This window comes from Stegodyphus dumicola, chromosome X1, assembly GCF_044657685.1.
Source record: "Stegodyphus dumicola isolate Sdum_Otavi_A_Nest chromosome X1, ASM4465768v1".
NCBI lineage: Eukaryota > Metazoa > Arthropoda > Arachnida > Araneae > Eresidae > Stegodyphus > Stegodyphus dumicola.
Window position 1 is genome coordinate 51,886,944 of NC_140780.1, and position 21,518 is coordinate 51,908,461.

The 21,518-nt window shown below is 33.3% G+C and overlaps 1 protein-coding gene across 3 annotated transcripts in view; it reads right to left on the minus strand.

Annotated features, from left to right (window-relative positions):
• The window catches only part of Vps13B (vacuolar protein sorting 13B), a 352,214-nt gene that overhangs the window by 109,816 nt on the left and 220,880 nt on the right, over positions 1-21,518 (minus strand). For all 3 annotated transcript variants that reach the window (XR_015038688.1, XM_085808080.1, XM_085808081.1), the window contains exons 37-39: positions 8,671-8,757; positions 8,337-8,523; positions 4,903-5,056 (exon numbers count right to left, since the gene is read on the minus strand). Coding sequence is in view for 2 of the 3 variants with exons in the window: in XM_085808080.1 (XP_085664206.1) it covers positions 4,903-5,056; positions 8,337-8,523; positions 8,671-8,757 (428 nt within the window). In the remaining variant the exon portion in view is untranslated. The remainder of the gene's footprint in view (positions 1-4,902; positions 5,057-8,336; positions 8,524-8,670; positions 8,758-21,518) is intronic.

Sequence of the window (21,518 nt, forward strand, 5' to 3'; positions counted from 1 at the left end):
TTCGACCTCGGGTAAAAGCATCCAGATGTCGTCTAACAGATTGATTATTCGCCATTTCTCGCTGAGGCAGCAACTCGGTGTGATTTTAACTGCTATATGGCGTGCAATCTCTTTGCCAGAAATACTGATCTTACACCGACAACATGCTTTATACTACTCAGACACTCCCCCATTACGTCTACCTGCATATCTGCGCATGTGCTACCACCGTACATCACCTTACTTAATCTCCTGATTGGTCTTTCTGTCCTCTCTGCCTCTTCGTTCAGCTGATATGCTAATTTTTTTACTTCGTCCTTAATTTTTGCACACCAGTGTATACTACATGTGAAGGAAGGAAAGAAAGGAAATACCTAAGCAAATATCTCTCTCTTAAAAGAAAAAAAAATCAGGAGTTTAATTCTTGAAAAACTGTTAGCAATGAGTAATTTCAATTCCACGTCCACTGCTATGTTCCCCTTGAGATAAATTTGAAATTTAATTATGGCAGTACATATAAGGATTTTCTGACTTCGAAAGGGCATCTTCATGGAGAACATTCTCAAGGAAATTGATTTGCAAGTATGCTATTATATGAAGAAAAACAAAAAAATATATATGCAGCTATGTCCTCTTCTTTTTTACCTTGAAACAGGTAACTTAATTCTTGGAATTACTGCCAGCAGTCAGCGTTTCCTACAACATATCCACTGTTTGTTCACTCTCTAGCAGCAGAAATGTAACAGAATGAATTTAATACAAGCAATATTTAAAACTAAGCACTGTAACTCATAGTACATATCAGTGCAGCAAAAAAATTTCTTGGAGACAGACAAACAGGAAAAACCTAGCTTAATATAAAATACTATGGATTTAAAAAAAATTCTCAACAAAAGTTGAGAAATTCACAAACACACCGCCAATATTACATTCTTCAAGTAACTACTATTCCTTTATTAAGTCACAGAACTTATTTATTATTATAAATTCTACATTTTAATCTGCCAAATGCATTTTTGGTATTAAAAGAAAGTTGATTTACATAAAAATAAATATGGATTAGTTGCTTTAAAACAAATATCTTTCTTATACATCTTTTTAAGAGTGTGACTTATACCACATGCAGGAAAAACAAATACTATACGAAGAATTCATTTCATTGAAAATAACGGCTTGGAAAATAACCTTAATGATTCTGTATGTTCTATTATACCATTGCCTCTCTTTCTTAAAAAATGAGAAAACAGCATAATTCCTCACACAAAACGTTTTAACTACTGCTGCAGCTAAATGTGACTATCAAAAATCGGAAAAACAAATAAAAAAAAGGAGATTGACAATCAAAAAAAGGAAAAACAAATACTACACAAAGAATTCGTTTTATTGAAAATAACGGCTTAGAAAATAACCTTAACGATTCTGTACGTTCTATTATACCATTGCCTCTCTTTCTTAAAAATTGAGAAAAGAGCATAATTCCTCACACAAAACGTTTTAACTACTGCTGCAGCTAAATGTGACTATCAAAAATTGATCTATTTTTCAAAAATATATACCTTAAATATAAGTTAACCATCTGCTCTGCATTTCAGATTTATTTGTGTCTTAATCACTTCTTACATAAGAGTTTGTAGAAGCTTAAAGCTTAACATATTTTGAACATAACAAATGGCCATTGCTGAAAAGTAATAATTTTTAGTCTATACTGCTTTGTTGCTCAGCTCAAAGTATGTACTGCTTCAAAGCTGGATGATTTTACAAAGGAAAAGCACTAACAGATTAGTAAAGAAACATGGAGAGCCAAGGTCAAATTTAAAAGAGTGTAATTATTTCAACACATGCTAAAGTGAATTTTATTGCTTAAAGGGTGTGTCACTCGAAAGAGGCTCCAGAAAAAGAGTGACAAAAACCTTACAATAAAAGGAAATGAAATAAAATTTTTACATGACATATCTTTATGTTTGAAAAATGAAAGTGTATTAGAAGAGACACTGGATGTGATCTCCCCCCACCTGTATACACAGTTAAACAAGATGCTGGAAATTCGTGCATGTTGCTGCCAGATTATTGGGTGTGGCTCCTTAGATTTCATGATGGACGTTCTGACGCAAATCATCCATGGGCATGGTTTGTGCTTGTACTCATTACCTTTAAGACCACCCCATAGAAAACACTCAGGGGAGTTCAAATCTGGAAAAGTGATAACACAGCGTTCATAATTGCTACAGATGTGTGGCATGTTGCCAAGCTACAGAATAATAATTGCTACAGATGTGTGGCTGGTAAGCCAAGTGTCAGCTCCTCATCATCCAACTAGTTTACAAATTCATGAAAAAGTGCCTAGTACACTTCACTGGTGACAATAATGTAAAAAAATTAACCTAATGATGCACAGCTGAGGTAATGCACAAAATACACCCTCTTCTACGAATGAAAGGATTCCTCGATGGCTGCATGCTGGTTGTCACTACTCCATAAACGCATATTTCGTTTATATCCTGAGAAGTGAAACCATGCTTCATCACTCTACCACGTGTAATTTGGGATCAACAAACATGAACATGCAACACCATGTTGAACTATGTATACAGGTGGAGGAGGTCACTTCCAGCACGTCTTCAAATGCACTTTCATTTCTCAAATATATAGGCATGTTATGTTAAAATCCGGTTTCATTTCCTTCTGTCATAAATTTTTTATCACACTTTTCCTGGGGCCTCTTTAGAGTGGGACATCCTGTGTAAGCAGTAGCAAGTTTTAAGATGCATAATATCTATAATAAATAGGTCACATTTTTGTACCAGTTTCTATTATGGCAAATTAAAATATTTGAAGAAATCTAGCTCAAAATCAAGTAAAAACAGAGATTTCAATTTACAGTTGTTTAGTTTAAAGCAAGCAAAACTACATATTTCTATCTTCTATTTGAATGAACTTTTACAACAGTTGCAAAATATATTGTGTTACAATCATTTAAAATACAGTTGCTATATTAGTACAGTTTTAAACATACATATGTCAAAACAATGGACATGTTGTATTGATGAATTTAATTAAAAAAAATTATAAGTACTGTTTTATAATCATCATTTACTGCAGAGTTTAAATAACACTGCACAATATTTGCAATCAGTGTTGTTAAAAAAACTACGGACATCAGGGTTTATAGTGTAAATGTTTAATATATTTATATTTTTATATAATTAGCAATAACTCACATTACTACATTCATATTATTCTCAATACCTCAGGTATGTAAAGATTATTTCTAACAAATGGAGCGCACTTGCAATATACACTCTGTCACAAAAATTATATATGTACCAAGAAGAAATCGAACTACAATCACAAAACTTGCTAGGAATGTAGTCTGGTAAGAGATATGCAAACAATTTTAATTTCGGTGCCACTGAGACAAGGGTAAGCGTGCTATACACATATGAGATGCACAGCTGGGAGAGTTTAAAAGCATGATTGATAGTGCTGTAGGGCTATTCAAATGAATATGTCAACTTGGATGGACGGCACTGTTACTAGAGATGCATCTGAGTTGTAACCAGAGGTAGTATGAGCAATTGTTGCACTTTCAGAAGTGGTATATAGTAGGCCTCAGAGAAGCAAGTTGGTCAAACAGGCGTATCGGCCGCCACCTCGTTCGGAGTGATATGATAGTTTCTCTGTGTTTGTGACAGCAGATTACAGAAGGGATAGTCGACCATAGTCGTGGAGGGCCAGGGCGTCCCAGGAACATAAATGAGCACGAGGATCATGCATTCATAACAGCGGCCATTTCTGCACTGACAACATCGCTAGCATCGATTCGACGCCCCTTCCCACCTTTCTGGCATCTGGTGGTATCGAGAAATTATTCGGAGACTACACGCCGATAATGGAATATGCTGCCGACTGGAGTGTGACCAACTGGAGAAGTGCGATCTTCAGCGATCAATACCAATTCAGTATCAGTGCTGATTACCAACACACATGCATTAGGACAGTGGTCCAATCTGGCATTTGTTGTTGAGTGGCATACTGCGATTACACAAGGTGTGACAGTGTGGGGAGTGATTTGTTGGGACACACAATTATCTCTAGTTGCCCTTCAAGGCACTATGATGGCTCGCAGTTACGTGGATGACTTTTTAATGCCAGTTGTACAGTCTATACTATTAACTCGGCCAGGTGCTATTTATCAGCAAGACAGTGCTCATCCACATACTGCACGACTCTCCCAACAACGTCTTCAAGGCTATAACGTACTCCCGTGAACTTCCAGGTCATGAGACCTTTCAGCAATAGAGCACATTTGGGACATACTTGGAAGGCAAATGCAAACATCACGAAATATTGGTGAATTAACTACCCAGTTGCAAAGATTATATGATCTTCTGCAGGGGGCCATAGGTAATCTAGTTGATTCAATGCCACGCTGTGTTACAACTTGTATAGCTGCCAGAGGTGGCTATACTACGCACTGATTTGTGACTTTTTTCATGCCATTAATTCTTAATAAAACAATCTTTTGTTCAGAATTTGTAATTATTTGTTTATCTCCTCATACACTATACAATGTTAAGTTTTGTGATAGTAGTTAATTTCCTTCTGGGTGCATATACTTTTTTGTAACAGTGTATTAACATTTTCAAAGCTGGAAAAAATACACGTAAACAAGCCAAATATGTTATACACAATATTAGTATCTAATTTCGACAGCAGAAAAACACAATCACGAATGAATAAAATGAGATATATAAAATACATAACATTTTACATAATCTAATAACATTTTCTAACATATGACACAAAGCTGATTAATTAAAAAATATAGTACAAAAACACATGAAATAAATTTTGAAAAAGTACACAAAAACCGATGAAATAATTAAAAGAGAAGTTAGTTTAAATTATTAGTTATAATCTCACCTTTCATAGAAACTATATGGCCACATCATATTATTAAATGATTGCATTTGACAGCATATTTCATAAAGGTTTTCATGGCCTTCAAACATTTTTATGGGCATTTTTGAAAGATATGAAGCAGAAACTGATAAAGGTGGTGCTGATATATCTGTATCTAAAAGAGAAAATTGTACAATAAATGATTCATATTTAATCATTATGGAAAGACCAAATTTTTAAAACTATATTTTAAAAAAAAGTGCAATAATTCACAGATAGCCAATGATCCTACACAAGGTACGGAATACTACAAAGATTCCTACCACTTCTATTTTCCCATGTTCATTCATACACTGAAGAAGAATTTTAATTTTGATATATCTTAATTTAGTGTTTATGATTAATGCTGTCATCAGATATTCAGATTTAGTTTTAAACATAAGATCTATTTCTGCCTCTTTAAATAAATGAGCTAAGTGCATTTAATTTTGTTTTGATAACAAAGCCTGCCAGCGGGCAAGCAGTAAAGTTGCTAAACATTGGTTTAGAGGAAATATTAAACTTAAAAGCAACATTTTGCTGACTCATTTCTGGGAATTGCCACAGCAGTTTAACAAATCGATTTTATTCCTTAAACCCAGATTATTACATTGTTTTTCTTGATTCCATAGCAAAAAATGTCTAAACAGGATTAAAAATAAGCATTTCCTGGAACAGAGAGCTTTCCGAAAAGTTATTAAACTGAAAAAAACCCAAGGTATTTTGATGCAAAAAGACATCTAAAATTTGTTATTTGCTAATTCTAGTGAATCCAGCTGGCCCTCTTAAAGCTTAGAAAACGGGTTCCTCTGTACATGATTGCCAAATCAAAACCAAATTACTTTGTGACTTAGTCCCTTATGAAGTAGCCTGCTTCTGTCATTTAACAATTCAGATTAAAAGATTAATCATATAATATTTTGATGAAATTAACCAACTTGTTGATAACAATAGGCAATATATTTTCCATGTTTTTACATACAAATGGAGACTTTAGCATTTCAATAACAATTACCAAATGATAACATTATCCATGATCACATTTAAGCAGCACATTGTGTAATGCAAGTTTTAGAAGAGTTTTGAAGCATTCAGAAATGCTGCTAGAACACATAGCACCTCTATAGCATTCATTCAATATATAGCAATCTAAAATGGCATGAATCAAAATAAAATTATTTGCATAATTTAAAATGATGAAAATGTTTGGCAGAATCTTGAGAATGATGAATCTAAAGTTAAGCAAAATCAAATAAAGTCAAAATAGCTGCTGAAAAAGCATGTAAGAATGGCAACAAAAATAATATATAACATTTCACCACTTACAGTGTGCATAATTTTCAGTGCAGGAGTGCTATGTATTTGTCAAATAATGTTGCTATCTCAAAACATATTCATCAAATTTATGACAAAAAAGTAACTGTAAATTTTTTACATGATGAAAAATGAATGACAATTATGAAACATAAACATAAAAATACTAAACAGACAAATGATATACGAAGCACAAACATAAAGCACTGTACAGAAGTGCATATATCAAAATTATTGCAGTTTAGCACACAATTTATTATTACAGTATTTCAATTTTATTCACTAAATATATATCTTAACATATATTTTATATCAAGGTACGATTTTCTTTCTAAATCTTGATTTATTTTAGATGATATGCAACAGTTGCTCATATTTAATAAGAAAACATTATCACACATTTATAATATTGGAACATTATTTTTAATCCACAGAATAGATAAAAACATATGCTTTTTGTGATTTAAAGTTTAAAATGCTGTTTTGTGGGGAAAGGGAAACCACTACAATAAAGCTTTAAAAAAAGAAAAAAGGGGGGAAACTTACTACTAGGAGAGGGGAGCACTGGTAAATAAAACTTTACAGTACTTAATTTCAGATCTATTTTAGATCAAAATTTTAAGCAAATTTTGTTGCGATTAATTCAAGTAGGAATTTATTTTCTTTTAATAAACAAAAGGAAAAACAATAAAAAAACCTTATAAAAATAATCAAATTTTGAAAACATCTTTGCATTATTATCATTTGTTTTAAGGCAGAGAATTTCATTCTCTTGAAGCAACTATTAATAGCAGGAATATAAAACACAGGATGATCCAACTTTCAAAAATTGTGAATTTCCCAAACAGATATTAATGGTAACTTAGTTCAATGAATAAACCTCTATACAGTTATAAACAATAATATATCAGATGAAATTTAATTGCAGTTTATGATGTTAGCTTTAGAAATTATTTGCTTGCTGCAAAATAGAGGCGAGTTTTTCCCAAGCAAAACACATTTTTATGATTGAACATTATTTTTCAGTGCATTCCAACAAAAAATTGTTTGAAGCAATTAAAGAGATCACCTCAAATATTCACGAACAAGATTATAATTTTTCGCTTCGGAACATGGTTTCAAGAAAATAGAAAATAAAGGCATGCATCATAATAAATGAAGTTTGTGAGATCAGACAAAATGGATGAAGACAGGATTGCAGTCACCACCATAGAGTGTGAGAAAGGTAACTTTGAAATCAAATTTATGCATTGCAAAGTTATGCTCAATCATAAAAATTCGCTCTGCTTTGGGACACTATCTCTATCTTGCACCAAACAACTTATTTTTAACCCTCCAGACTTAATGGATGAGAAATTCTTCATAAAAGGATGGCTTTCAAATTTTTTACGCATGAAAATTATTGCATGCCAGCTTCTGATAGATCAGATTTTAAGTTGGAAATATATTGGAAAGAAAAGAATCAAGACACAATGTAAGAAGGTCACCGGCAAGCATAAAAAATACTCCTTATTATGGAAATTTGGAGAACTTCATGATCTCAGGACCAAACCTTTAATGTTAATTTAGAAATCAAACAACAAAAATCAACGTTATATTTGCAAATTTTCACAGGACTAGTTTCGATGGTTTTACCGAACCACTATCCTCAGCTGCCAAGTGCAAGTGAATGAGGTAAGATAAGATTAGAAACCTTTAATGCTTGAAGGGTTAAAGCTAATAGAATAAACTCAAAAAAATTTCACGTAATCTATTACTTGTGATGGTACTGGGACATCAATTGAAATAATTTGTCCTTCATATCTATTATTGAATTTCCAGAATTTTTTAATCCAGCTCCCAATCCTCATATTTAACTTGAATAGCTAGTAGTACTCATAGTTGATGAAGAAAATCATGTATTAAAAATACTTTGTTTATTAAAAAAAGAATTAATAAGCAATGACTTGCTATGTTTGATACATTTATAAAAATCTCTTTGTTATAATATTAGATGAATGATTAAAAAATAAAAGGAATCAACAGTACTGTACTTCTGCACTACATTTATTTCTAAATTATGAACATTAAAAATAATTTTTGCAAATTAAAAAAAAATTTACCAGAGCTAGCATGACGCTTGAATTTGAACTGAAGTTCATGCCCTGTTTCAGAGCCATCTAGCAGCTGAATTTCTTGCCCACGGCCAATAAGGTGAACATCATATTCATTACCTTCTTGTGAGATTATTTCCACATTAAGAGGAATAGGCAAGTTACTTCGTATCACAAATAAAGGAGAAAAAAAGACCTTTAAAATTATACAAAATTTCAGCATGAGATTAACCGCAGAAAATTTTACTTACTATTAAAATGAATTTAAAACATAACGTTTTAACAAAAATGCTTTGGATGTTCATAACGCATAGGGAAAGACAAAAAGAGCCATTGTACTTACAACAATAACAGTTATATTTTCCTCAATGCTTTGCCTAGCAACTTGACACCATGCATTTTGAAACACGTTCTTATTTTCAAATGGAATCTATGAAAGATAAAAATCCCACGTATTACAAGAGAATATAAAATAAACTAAAGATGGTACTTTTCAGGCAACAGTTAGCCTCCACCTCAAGACTAGCTATGCAACAATGTTATTACAAATAAGTGGCAAGAATGAACATTGATCTGGTAAATTTCCCTTTGACATTTCCAACTGCTTTTTTACAGATTATGCTTAAATTCTTCTGAGACAGCTCAGATAACACAAAACGGAATTAAATGCTATTTTTACCAAGTATTAAAATATTATGTTATAAAAAGAAAGGCTAATAGAGTGGATGTAGTTTCAAAAGTTTTGTACATTCTTTATCTGATAGATAAATGTTTTTTTTTTTTCTCCTAATGTCATGAGGTCATGTTCATGAGCATAGCCTGCAGGATGCACAAAGGTGCACTTGCAGGCCCCTAAATAAAAGCAAGCCAACATAAGATTTGCTCCTTTCTTACTATGCCATATTATATTCCAAACTATAAATTACCAAACAGAGAGCTTGCTATCTGGCATCAGGATAATAAGTGATTACCCATAAATCAATGAGTTTCCTTAAATATCATTGCTTGTTTGTCCTACCAGTTGATAAATGAGCCAACCACTTTTTTTGCCAATAACCTTAAAGCTCTCTGAATATTTTGTGAAAAACTAGTGATGATTCCATTTGAAAGTCTAATACTTCTTCCTATTGTATAGTTATATAATTTAATTTTCTATATATCAAAACAAGTTGAATTTTTTGAATATATGCTTTTATATATGCATATGCACACATGGCAGTGGAGGTAATCCAATAAATCTGAGATAGTTTTGATACTCATTATTTAACTGCTAAAAAGAAATATTTACACTAGTCTGTAACCTGCTGTACAAAAATAAAGATAAAATTACACAGCAAAGATTATCAAGGAAATAAAATGAAGAAAGAAGGAGAAAATGAAGAATCATTTGAATTAATTAATGAACAATGGCTCCAATCTAGGCTCCTAACCGAAAATAAATATTTTAAGATTAGCAAAAGGAAGATAGAATAACTAGTAAACATACAAAACATGAAAATACGTAACGAAAACAGAAGAAACTCAAGAATTAATAAGTAGATAAATAATTAAGTAAAAACACAAGTAACATTAGTAAAATGAGAAGTAGCATAGAAAATAAAAGGTATTAGTGAACACAAAAAGACTTTATGTTTAAATGTTTGACAGATGAGGTAAACTTATCTGCATAACATTTCGAAACAATACATTTACATTATAAAAATATCAGTAAAGAAAAAAATAATATAAACATTTATTTTATGTACTAAAAAATGTGCTGCTTTTAATTAAAATCAAATGAAAAAAAATTATCAAGCTATGTAAAAAATTAAAAGTATTCTTATTGCAGGTGTGACTCTTAAACTACAACTACAATAGTTTCTTTCCTAGAGCAGATAGAACTCTTGTACAATTTTTGGAAGGAAGTAAAGTTCAACAACATGAAACAGCTAACAATGAAAAATTTAGGAATGCACCGAAATTTTTTTATCACTCATAAACAAAATATGCTCAAGAGTAACCGTTGTACATGGTCTCAACTATGTGCAATGAACATCTTTTGAGTCTATTTAGTACCACTTCGTTGAGATTAACAAAAAAATAAAAGTCTTGGTCGAATGTATTGTGTATGTTTACACATCAAAAGCTAGTCCAGGAAAGAAGAATCAAGACAGAAAAAGAAATTTAAGAAAAATTTTGCAGTGACAGGAGAAAAAAAAGTTATTATATTGCAAGTTAGGGGCTATAAATTAATCTGGTTGTGGTTATTTGAAACACGGAGAAGCACACAAGTGCCATCTGCCTTAAGAGAGGCATGCCTTTGTGAAGGAGTTTCTAAGAGAAACTTAGCCATGTTATACATGGAGACAACACCGAAAAACAACCATGCAGCAGTCCATTCACCTGGAATCAAGCTTCTGATATTTAGCAATCTACACCAATCAGCCACATGTGCAGCCTAAATTTTATCTGGAGGAGATTAAAAAGTTACTGAATCTCTATTTGTATTCCTCAATCTTTAATATTCTGCTTATATCCATATATTAAAAAATACTGTCTATTTACTCCTTTCCTGGGGTTATGGCAAAGCATGTAGCATGCACTACCTACCCCTATAGGGAAGTATGCCTTTATAGAGGATTTTCTAAGAGAATTGGCTCCATGTTACATATGGGGAAAAACACAAAAATTCATGCAGGGAGCTAGTTAGGTAGGATTAAAAATCTTGAACTGAATTACCAGTGCTCTGCAGTTTTATCTACTCGACCACTGCAGGGCATAAAAAATCCATTCTTGGTCTAATTTCTTCATTCTAAAATCATTTGCACACCTCTCGATTAGATCCTGGCTATGACCTTTACGGGGCTGGTGTAAGGTGGTGGTATCGCCATGAGTCAAGAAGAAAGGGACCAGCTTCTGTTTACTGGCCATCTTCTAGATATACCCTGAATTGTGATTCTAGATGTATTTTGATGTTGGGAAAGTGAGGACATAATTTGCACTTCCTTGTTCATGAAAGACCTCACTTCCAAAGAAGCAGTTATATGATCTATAATGGTAGCATCGAAAATAGCCACATCAAGCAGTATATCTCTAACAGAGATTCTGTAGCCAGTCCTAAATATGTAGATGAAGGACTGAAATCCAACATAAGACTATTCAAGAGTTCTAATGAATTTGCTAATGAATGACAATCCTCAATTGTATCAAGCATATCTGGTGTCAGAATGCTCAGAAACAGAAGAAAACACACAAATGGGCTGACCAGCTTACTCATCAGACCTAAACCTGTTTGAGCATGTGTGATTCCTTAGACTGCCAAATACTCATGCAGATCCTTGAAGATCTGAACAGTCCATTTTTTTAAGAGTGGCATGCGATTCTACAAGATGTGATCTACAATTCGATAAAATGTACGCAACTTTGCATTTTTGCCAGAGGTGACCATACACTATAATGAACAAAAGCAATTTTCCCATCATTTTTAAATTTCCATAAATTTGACTCTAAATTTAATATTTTGACATATGGCATTCAATGGCAGGCATTGTACTTTACATTAAATAATGTTTTTGTACATTTTGATTTTAATCATTTTTCAATAAGTAACAAATATATTTTATTTTTGCCAATATTCTTTAGGTTTGAAGAGCAGCATAACTTCCTCAAGCATAGATTTGTCATACTGAAATGATGCCTCTCCTGATCAGGCACCTAGGCTATCTGAATACACACAAAGGGAGACACTGGTGCACATGTGACACAATCTCTTTCGTGAAAAGAGTTCAGATTGATTGTGGCTGCCTGGTAGCCTAAATCCTAACCCTAAGAATTCATATTCACATGAATTCTGATGCAGATATATAAACATTTCGTGTTGTGATACACATCTCATTCGGTACCTTTTCCAGCATATTCTGACAGCAGTTCAATCATAACTGCCAGTCCATATAGGACATACAAGACTAAATCTGTCAATTCAGCATTCGTAAAACAATGTATGTTGTTTTGGGACATATGGAACAAATTTTTATTGGCAGTCTATGTTTAATGCTTCACTGAATTTAGCCTAGGTAGGCACTTGATGTTGAAAGTCTGATTATGGCAGAGAGGAAAAAAAGAAAAAGGGGGGGGGTAAATACAGACAAATATGCCTTATGAGAAGTATGGCTGTTATTGACTATAATAATCATGTCAAGGAAAGCTATGTTATCCTGGTTGACCAATCAGATGAAGCATACTCACTATACAACATTACAAGCTTTAATGAAGAAGCCCTAGGTACCAATATGGAGCACCCGCATACAGCAGAGATATCCTTTTTGTCCTGCTTTTCTAAGTAAATATGGTCCATACTGATGATCTCTACCTCCCTGCCAAGTTTGCATGCGGAGTTTTGAGATATACGGCATTAATTTGTATAAACACTACATCTACAAGAACAGATACAGTGTTTAAAAGGCTTTTGTACTGTTTTACTAGCATTTATCATACTAATTATTTCAGGTAAGAAAATTCAATTCTCATACCTGTGTCAGCCTTCCTTTCACAGACCATACACACCTTTACAGATTATCACATATTCCAAATTTCGATAAATCATACCAAAGCCTTTATTTTCACCCATATCATACTTGTAATCACCTTTATATTAAACACCACCACATTATGTTACATTTACTAACAAGAATTGTAAAATGTTGTATTAAGCACTCTGCTTAATAGAATTGGAATTCTATTTAAAGTTGGTATAACAGCTGGACTTTTGCTAACTGATTATACTTCAGATACACGGATTTTTACTTATTCTCAAGATAACATAAAGTTTTAGTCATAAAAATCTATAAGAATTTCCCCTTTCAATATAAATCTTACTTTCATTCTTAGTTTATGGATAAAATGAAACTAGTGTTTCTGCATAATAAATACTGCACTTCCTCTTTTATTAGAATAAGCATGACTCACTATATATATATTTCGGCACCTCTAGCCATTCAATGGTACATTACACAATACAAAATAATATGCTGAGTAAAAAATCTACATATCAGGAAATTCGAATATAAATTCAACTATATATGCATATCATAATGTAAATATTGTAACAGTATGTCACTCATCCGTTTTGAATCTTATAATGTTCTCTTAATACATAAAACTTTTTTCCTCTGTTATTTTGTAAAGTAGGTTTTCCTTAACTACCAGTGTTCAGAAGTCTTATTCTCTAGCAGCCCCCAGGGTGGGCAGTATATTATCATGAAAAGTATCTTGGCAGACAATCACCTTCAAATACACAGATTAAGCTACCAAGCCGAAACCAAGAAAAAGAATCATACACATTCAAGCTATGACTCTGAAATTTTAAATGGCACAATGTGCTGCAGCAAGTTCCAATTTCCTGGCAATTCCTAGGTCCAGACACATTAATCAGAATTCCAGATTATGTGCCATGACTCATCACTGTAATCAAATATAAATTGAGACTCATCACTGTGCTGATCCACAGACTATGACTCTAGTGTAACTAGTTTTAATTGAATAAAAATTAAACAGAAGTATTATTCTAAAAATCACTCAGGAAAAAGAGGAATTTGAACAATTAAAATTTCATTAAGAGATGAAAATTACATTGGCTTAGCTTTTTCTAAGAATTAGACACCAAAATTTTCTTCAGAACATTTCATTTAACAGTGATACTTGGCTACTAAAATTACTTCTCGATTTATACTTGAAAAAAGTGATCTAAATTCAGACAAACAAACCAGGAGATTTGAAGATATATTGGAAGATTGGGAAAAGCAATGAAAAATCAGATTCTGGTATTCTGCAGAAGGGTTGGCAGCTCTGCCATGAATTTAAATATAACAACAGAAACGTATAAAAATGAATTATTTTTTTTAGAAACTGCAAGATGTTTCAAGCTAAAAAATCAAACTGAAAGAAGGAAATACGGTCGTATTTGTTGTTCATTTTGTTGTATTTTAAATTTCAACAATTTCTTAGTAACCAACTTCTGAAAAATTTAAATAATAAGTTTTTGCTAATAATCTTGGCCCAAAATCCTTGAAGCAAGTTCCTTTCAAGAACAAAATCAGAGCAAATTTACTGAAGTGATCACATCTATAAAATCCTGCCATAAATCCTATGAAATGAACTGAAAGATTTATAAATTAAAAATTATACGGAAAAAAAAAAAAAAAAAAAAAAAAAAAAAAAAAAAAAAAAAGAATACGTATATACCAAAAATAATGAAAAGAGTTTTAGAAACTTCTTTAGTCTGTCTGAGTGTTCATATCATACTGTCTACACTATTAAGAGTTTCATTATTGAATCATGCAAGACATTTGCCTGGATCATGATATTTTCAACACATTTACTTTCTTTGCACACACATTACTTCAACACATTACATTCTTTGCACAGTATTAAATTTTAACATTTACTTTCAGAAGCAAGCCCTATAGCTTGATAGCTACTCAGCCATATATTGTAAACATAGCTATTGCATCATATACACTGATATATCATAAACATACCTATTACACAAAGTATATATTGTAAACCATTACCGGGTTATTAGTGAGTCCCTTCGGGTTTCAAAATGCTATAGTAAAAAAACTAAGATGGACCCAACAAAAACGAACTTTTCAGTAATTACAGAAACAACTCCAAATTTTTTACAACAGCAGCACACATACGATTAAAAAAAGTAAGTGAATCAAAATGGGTAGGAGAATAAAAACACAGGTGAATAAAAAGCTTTTTGTGTGTTTGAATATGTTAAATTGAAAACAGTGGTGTTGATGCAGCAGGTATTTCATATGAAACATCAAAAACAGGGACCCACTGACAAGACAGTACATGTGTGGTACAAGTTCAAAGAAGCTGGATGCTTGTGTGGTAAGCAACAAAGAGGTTGGCCAGGTCCATCTGCAGAAACCGTAAATGATGTACGGGAAATGTTTTTGAGGAGCTCGATGAAATCAGCTGTTTGTGCATGCCATGAATTGGGGATTTCACAGCCAACAGTGTGGCGAATGGCACATAAAACTTTGCATATGAAGCTATACCGATTGCAATTGGTGCAAGCGCTGACTTTGGGGGATGGAATTCCTCATATGAGCTTTTGCATTGATGTCCAAGCCAATAATTCACTGCAGCAGAAAATAACTTTTTGAAAGGTGGAGTTTATTTACAACTCCACCTTTCAGTTGGCCTGCAAGGTAAACTGTCACAACTTACACATTTGGGGCATTGAAAATCTGCATGCAGTGGTGGAACACTGCTGTGATTCCCTGAAAGTTAATGTAGTCTATGCTATCTCCTCCTCATTATGGGCCACTTTTTATAGAGCGGACTGTTACTAGTGTAGTGTACATGGATATACAATTGTGATTAATGCCCCAATTATACAAACATGAGGATGATTTGGTTTTCAGAAGATGGAGCTCTACTCCATTTTCTGCGGGATGCGTGTGAACACCTAAACAAACAATTACCCCATTATTGGACTAAGCAAGCATCTGGATATGACGTATCTCTTTTGCTATGGACCACACTCACTGGATTTAACACTGTGTGACTTTTTTTGCTTGGGCTACATAAAAGACCTTGTTTTTGTACCCCCCCCTGCTGCATGAAAGGGTTACACATGCTGTCAATACCATTGATAATAAATACTATGCTGAATACAGTCGGAAAGGAACTGGATTGTCACATTGATGTATGCCATGTGACCAATGGTTCCTACATAGAACCCCTGTAAGGGCTGTAAATAAAACTTGAATTGTTTCTGTATTTATTATTTTATGTTCTTTTTTGCTGCATTTGTTTTAGTTTTTTTACTATAGCCTGCTGAAACCCCAGAGGGAATTATGAATAACTCAGTATATTTTAGCAAGCTCTGCTGCCAAAGAAATATAAAATCAGAATCAAAATACATAAATGAAATAAATAAAATGCAGTGATGAAATAAGTAAGACATAAAATAAAATGATATCAAGACTAGAAGAAATATGAGTTTTTTTAATATACTTTCATCATGTTTCCTGCAGTATCACTTTCCATTGTCATCTAGATGTTTTATATTAAATATTTTTTTATTATATTCATTACAGATTAAATTTATACAGTTTATAAAATTAAGTAATAAAAGGAAAAAGTTTCATGAATATGTTTATTGATGAAATGTCAAATTTCCTTTTATTTATCACTTGATTATTTATTTGACCGATCATCTTACTTAAATTCAGATTTTTCAGGAATGTTTTTTCCTGAATTTTTAGTTGGAGACTGATCAAACAGATGGTTTTTAACTGCTTGCCTGATTATCCCGAGTTATCTTGGGTTCGTATATATTGCAGTTAATTATTATCCTGAGAAAACTCAGGCGAAGCAGAATTTGTTAGTACGATTTCTTTTATCATGGTTTTATTCGGTCTGGAGGAAATGAAAGGAAATATTCAGCTCTGAATGGCAATTTGACAAATTTTGTTGGTTGCCCGATTGTTTTGGAGGAACTGGTCACATGTTTCCCTATTCATTGTATACGTTGGCTTGTGGATTAGTAATGTATAAAGAAGGATGCATGCATTGAAAAAAAATAAAATGATGGCGATGATGCAAGATAGCGAAAGCGATGATTTTTCAGATAATAATTATGAAGAGGTGGGGAAAAAAAATCAAATCCAACGAGATAGTGTACTCTGTGCTCCTGTGAAAGTGATTCCAGTGGTAAGCCAGTAAGAAAAGAGACCAGATACCAGTGTAGAATGTCGGGCATCACTCTGTGTTGTCCCGTTTCAAAAACTATCATACAAACATTAATATTTAACTCTTTTCCGTTTGCCCGAGATAACTCGGAATAGTAAACTAATATTAAAAATAAATGCTTTCACACCTTCAAAAAATTAAAAATTCAACTTAAAACCTACATATTTTGATTTGTTTTGTTTTGATGTATTTAATAATAAAATAAAAAAATATGATGATTTTTTGCAATTTTTTTCAAAAAAATTTGTAAGGGAAGCGGTTAATATATCCTTCAGAACTGGTAGCTGTACAAATTGCAGTATTTAATGAGCTACTAACATCTGAAAAAAGAATTTCTGAAGCTAGTTTCAACAAATCACAGATGAAATTAAACATTACTGAATAGGCCTACACTTATGTTTCTAGATCATTATAATCATGTTATTCATCACATTTCTCACTTTCTAATGGCTGCTTTCTCTTATTAAGTTGATTTTACAGGGTCAACATTTTCAAAAAATTCATGCTATCTAAAATGATACAATGGCTAGCATATGATAGATACTTGAACTCAACATATGATACACTACCAACATTTCAAGAAATGTCTAGAGCTGTAGATTAAGTATGTGCATTCATATGGCTGTTACTTTGAAACTGACTGGGTAACAGATCTTTCACTTTAGGGAGAACTGCTTTAAAATCCTTTTCTGCAAACATTTTGAACACAGAAGTGCAAGGAGGGAAAAAAATCCTCATTTAGTCAAGGCAGAATAAGTAATAAAAGGCTTTCCAGTTTACTAAAAAGTGTAAATATATAATTATACATCAGCAGTGAAAATTTAAAAAAACTATAAAATGTATATACATTACCTGACATTGAAAACGCTATATACCAAGAAGAAGTGGCTCAAAAATGATACAGACTTCAAGGTAGATGCACATCATAAGGTTATGCGAATAATGTGAAATGCACAGCTGTCCAGGGCACGTTGAAGACGATATAAGGGAAGGAACCTGCAGAATGTTCAATTTTCATGCCATTGCTTTTGCTAGGGAAATCATTGTGGAAAATTTGTTCTTGTCTCCGAGGACGTGTATAATAGCAGAGCACGCCATGCCATCATCAATGGAGGCAGTTCCAGCAGATAGACGATTTTATAACGGGCATGGTGATTGCATCGAAAATGACAGGTTAATCCATATGTCAAACTTCAGCTGACACATACCTAGATGCATCCAAAGTAAACCAGCAGTGGAAACGATGGTTGGAGCAAGGAAATGTGGCAAGTTTGTGTCAGTGTAGCCAGAGTGACATCAGCACACGTAGATAGATGCATCTGCCAACAAGCTGTGATGTACCATTCTGCAGCATATTCAAGACACCTTGGATATTCCCATATCGACCAGAACCGTTTGTCATTGATTGGCGGCTAGTGGCCTGCCCTTGTGGCAACCGTTAAAAAGATTGCTACTGACTCCATATCATACACGGCAATGTCTGCGATGGTGTCAGGCTCGAGCAATGTGAATGATGGAACGGCACAGGGCCTCGTTCTCCGATAAGTCACTCTTCTATACAGCCTACCAAGCAACAATGTGGCATCATGGTTTGGGGCACAATTGCATATGATTCCAGGTCACCTCCATTTCGTATTCAGAGCACTATGACAGCAAAATGATATGGGGGTTATGTGCTGTGGCCAGTGACACTCTCCTATTTTCAAGGAGTGCCCAGTGCCCTTTATCAGCAGGATAATGCCAAACTACACACTGCTCCCATCAGCCAACATGCTCTGCAAGGTATGCAGATGCTTCCCTGGACACCGTTCTCTCCTGATCTCTCACTAATTGAAAACATTTGGTATGTAATTGGAGACCATTTGCAGACCCTGGCATAGCAATGTTCAGAAGATGAACTGTGGCAAATAGTTCACAGGGAATGGAGAGCCATTCCTCAGGACACCATCCATAGTCTCAATCACTCTGTACCTGGATGTGTTGCTTCATGTATCCCCTTCCAAATGTGGTCCTACTTCCTCCTCCTATTACTACATCTACATCCTACCCATCAAGGTGACTTATATTGGTCTAAGGTCTTCATTGACAAGGGGGACCAGGTTATCCTCCAAGTCAATCCTACTGAGCTGATGCTGTTCTTGCTCTGTATTATGCATATAATTTCGAAATAAAGATCACTTATTGTTCATTGCTGTCTGTCTTCTTGCAGTTTTTTATCACTTTCTGGCCACTCCTTCTTGGTGTTGCATTTTCAATGTTGGGTAGTGTAATTTAAATGGATTTAAAGCTACAGAACAATGAAATTGCAGAAGATCTGTATTTATTCAAGCCTCAAATACGTTCAAAAGGCAGTTGCATGTTTTTGTAAAAAAAAAAAAAAAAAACTTGAAAATATATATAATGAACTGAAAGCCTTTAGATTTTACATTATGCCTAAGTGAGATTTATTTTAACGTTTTGAGTGTTACCTTTATTTATTAAATATGATGTTCTTCCCACTTAAACAATAAAATTCAATTCAACAGCAATACCACAAAATAATTTTAAAATGAGCATATCTTTAGAATCCAGTACACAGTCTCACACATTCGAGATAAAAATGTTTCTTCTCCGTGCAGTGTTGCCATTGCTCACTTTGAAATCGTTGAGTTTGTTACACAAACATTCATTAAACTTTTACAAAATACAAAATAGTTAATAAAACAAATTCCAAATTTGGGCTTCCAGTTGCCCATATTTGGGTGGAAATGTACGTTACTCGAAATTTAATGGCTCTATGTACCGTTGTTTTATCACAATGCAAGAAACATACATACCTTTAATGCAGATTCTTCATTAATTTCTCTAAATATAATACAGGGCTCTAATATTTGGTGGCAACAATTTGAAAAGTGAACTGACATTTATAGTGAATCAATGCAAAATGGCAAAACGAAATTAATAGTCCTTCTGGGCAAATTGCCCCTTTGAATTAATAAGAATGTAAGACATGATACTGAATAGCATTTTAGCTCCTGGAGTGTGCTAAGTGAGGGCTGCAGAGATGCAAATTGGAATCCCAGTGTGTTCCACTAATTATCAGCCAGATTTAAATCTGAAGACTATGCTGGTAGTTCCATCCAATATATTCTTTCACTCTAAAGATAGTGCAACATAATGGTCACTAGTGCAACATAATGGGGATCGGCATTAGTATCCATTATGAGAATATTATTAACGATCCATCTCAAACAAAATGACCTAAAGATCAAGAAATGTGTCTCTGTATATTTCAACATTTATAACTGCAGTGGAAAAAAATGTACAGATTAATGCATCCATTTGAAATGATGCCTTCCATTACCATGAGTTTACTGCCAATGTTTTGCATTTTCCATATTGTAACACACCTGGAATCATTCTCTAAATAAAGGCAGGACTTATCAGGAAAGAAAACGTGGCTCCAATCACATGACTACTTCCCATTACAATAGCCTGAATTAGTGAGATTCAAATCATGGGTTTCTTTGAAAACAGCCTTCTTTTATGTAGACTGGCAATCAAGTATATCTGGTTCTTGCATTTGAAGGAAAATCCTTTGCATGATTAGTTCAACAGACAAATTGTCTGATTTCTTTTAGGAATCATTGCCAAATAATGGTCTTGAGGGTCTGCTATGACACATTTTCGATCTTCACCCGGTTGTCTGCACACACAATCAATGTCTTTAACCTTCCAGCATGCACGTATGCACAAAATTTATGACAAAGTCAATTTTTAATGCACATTTTTCGCATATCGAAGCTGAGACGTCTGAAGGTCATTTATATTCCTCCTTTCTACCCTTCCCCACATCATGGAATGTGCCAACAGGAAGTCATTTGATTTTTTTTAACTGGGCTTTAGTGATACGTGGCAGCTTTTTCATAAAAGTTAAGACACGCGCGTGGTCGTGTTTTAAAATTCGTAAAATTTTTTTTTCTCTAATATTTTGTAATTTTATGTTATTAATTGCAGTGTATTATTTTAATTTGAATACATTTGGCTCTGTAAATTTTATATTGGTTTTCATGGCAAAAAAATATCTGCAACCTGCTGATTTTGCTCGGCTTCTTCAAGAATTATCTGATGAAGAAAAGGAAGACAAGGAAACCTTTGGATGGGAGAACAATAGCGATTTCCATTCCTTATTTTCTTTTACTTCTATTTTTTAGAAATAAATAAAAACATTAAAGTTAGTTTAAAGTGCGTTTTTGTAACCAGTAAGAAGTAAATTTCCTTGCAGAAGTAAATAATGCTAAACTTACTTTTTTTCCTACCAAAATGTTTTCCTTTTTTATTGCCCATACTAGTCTTTGATGAATATTAAAGTTAGCTCCAATTTAAAAATATAATTAGTAAATAATAAATTTAAAATTTTCTACAATGAAATACATCATTGCAGTTCCATCCCATTAAAAT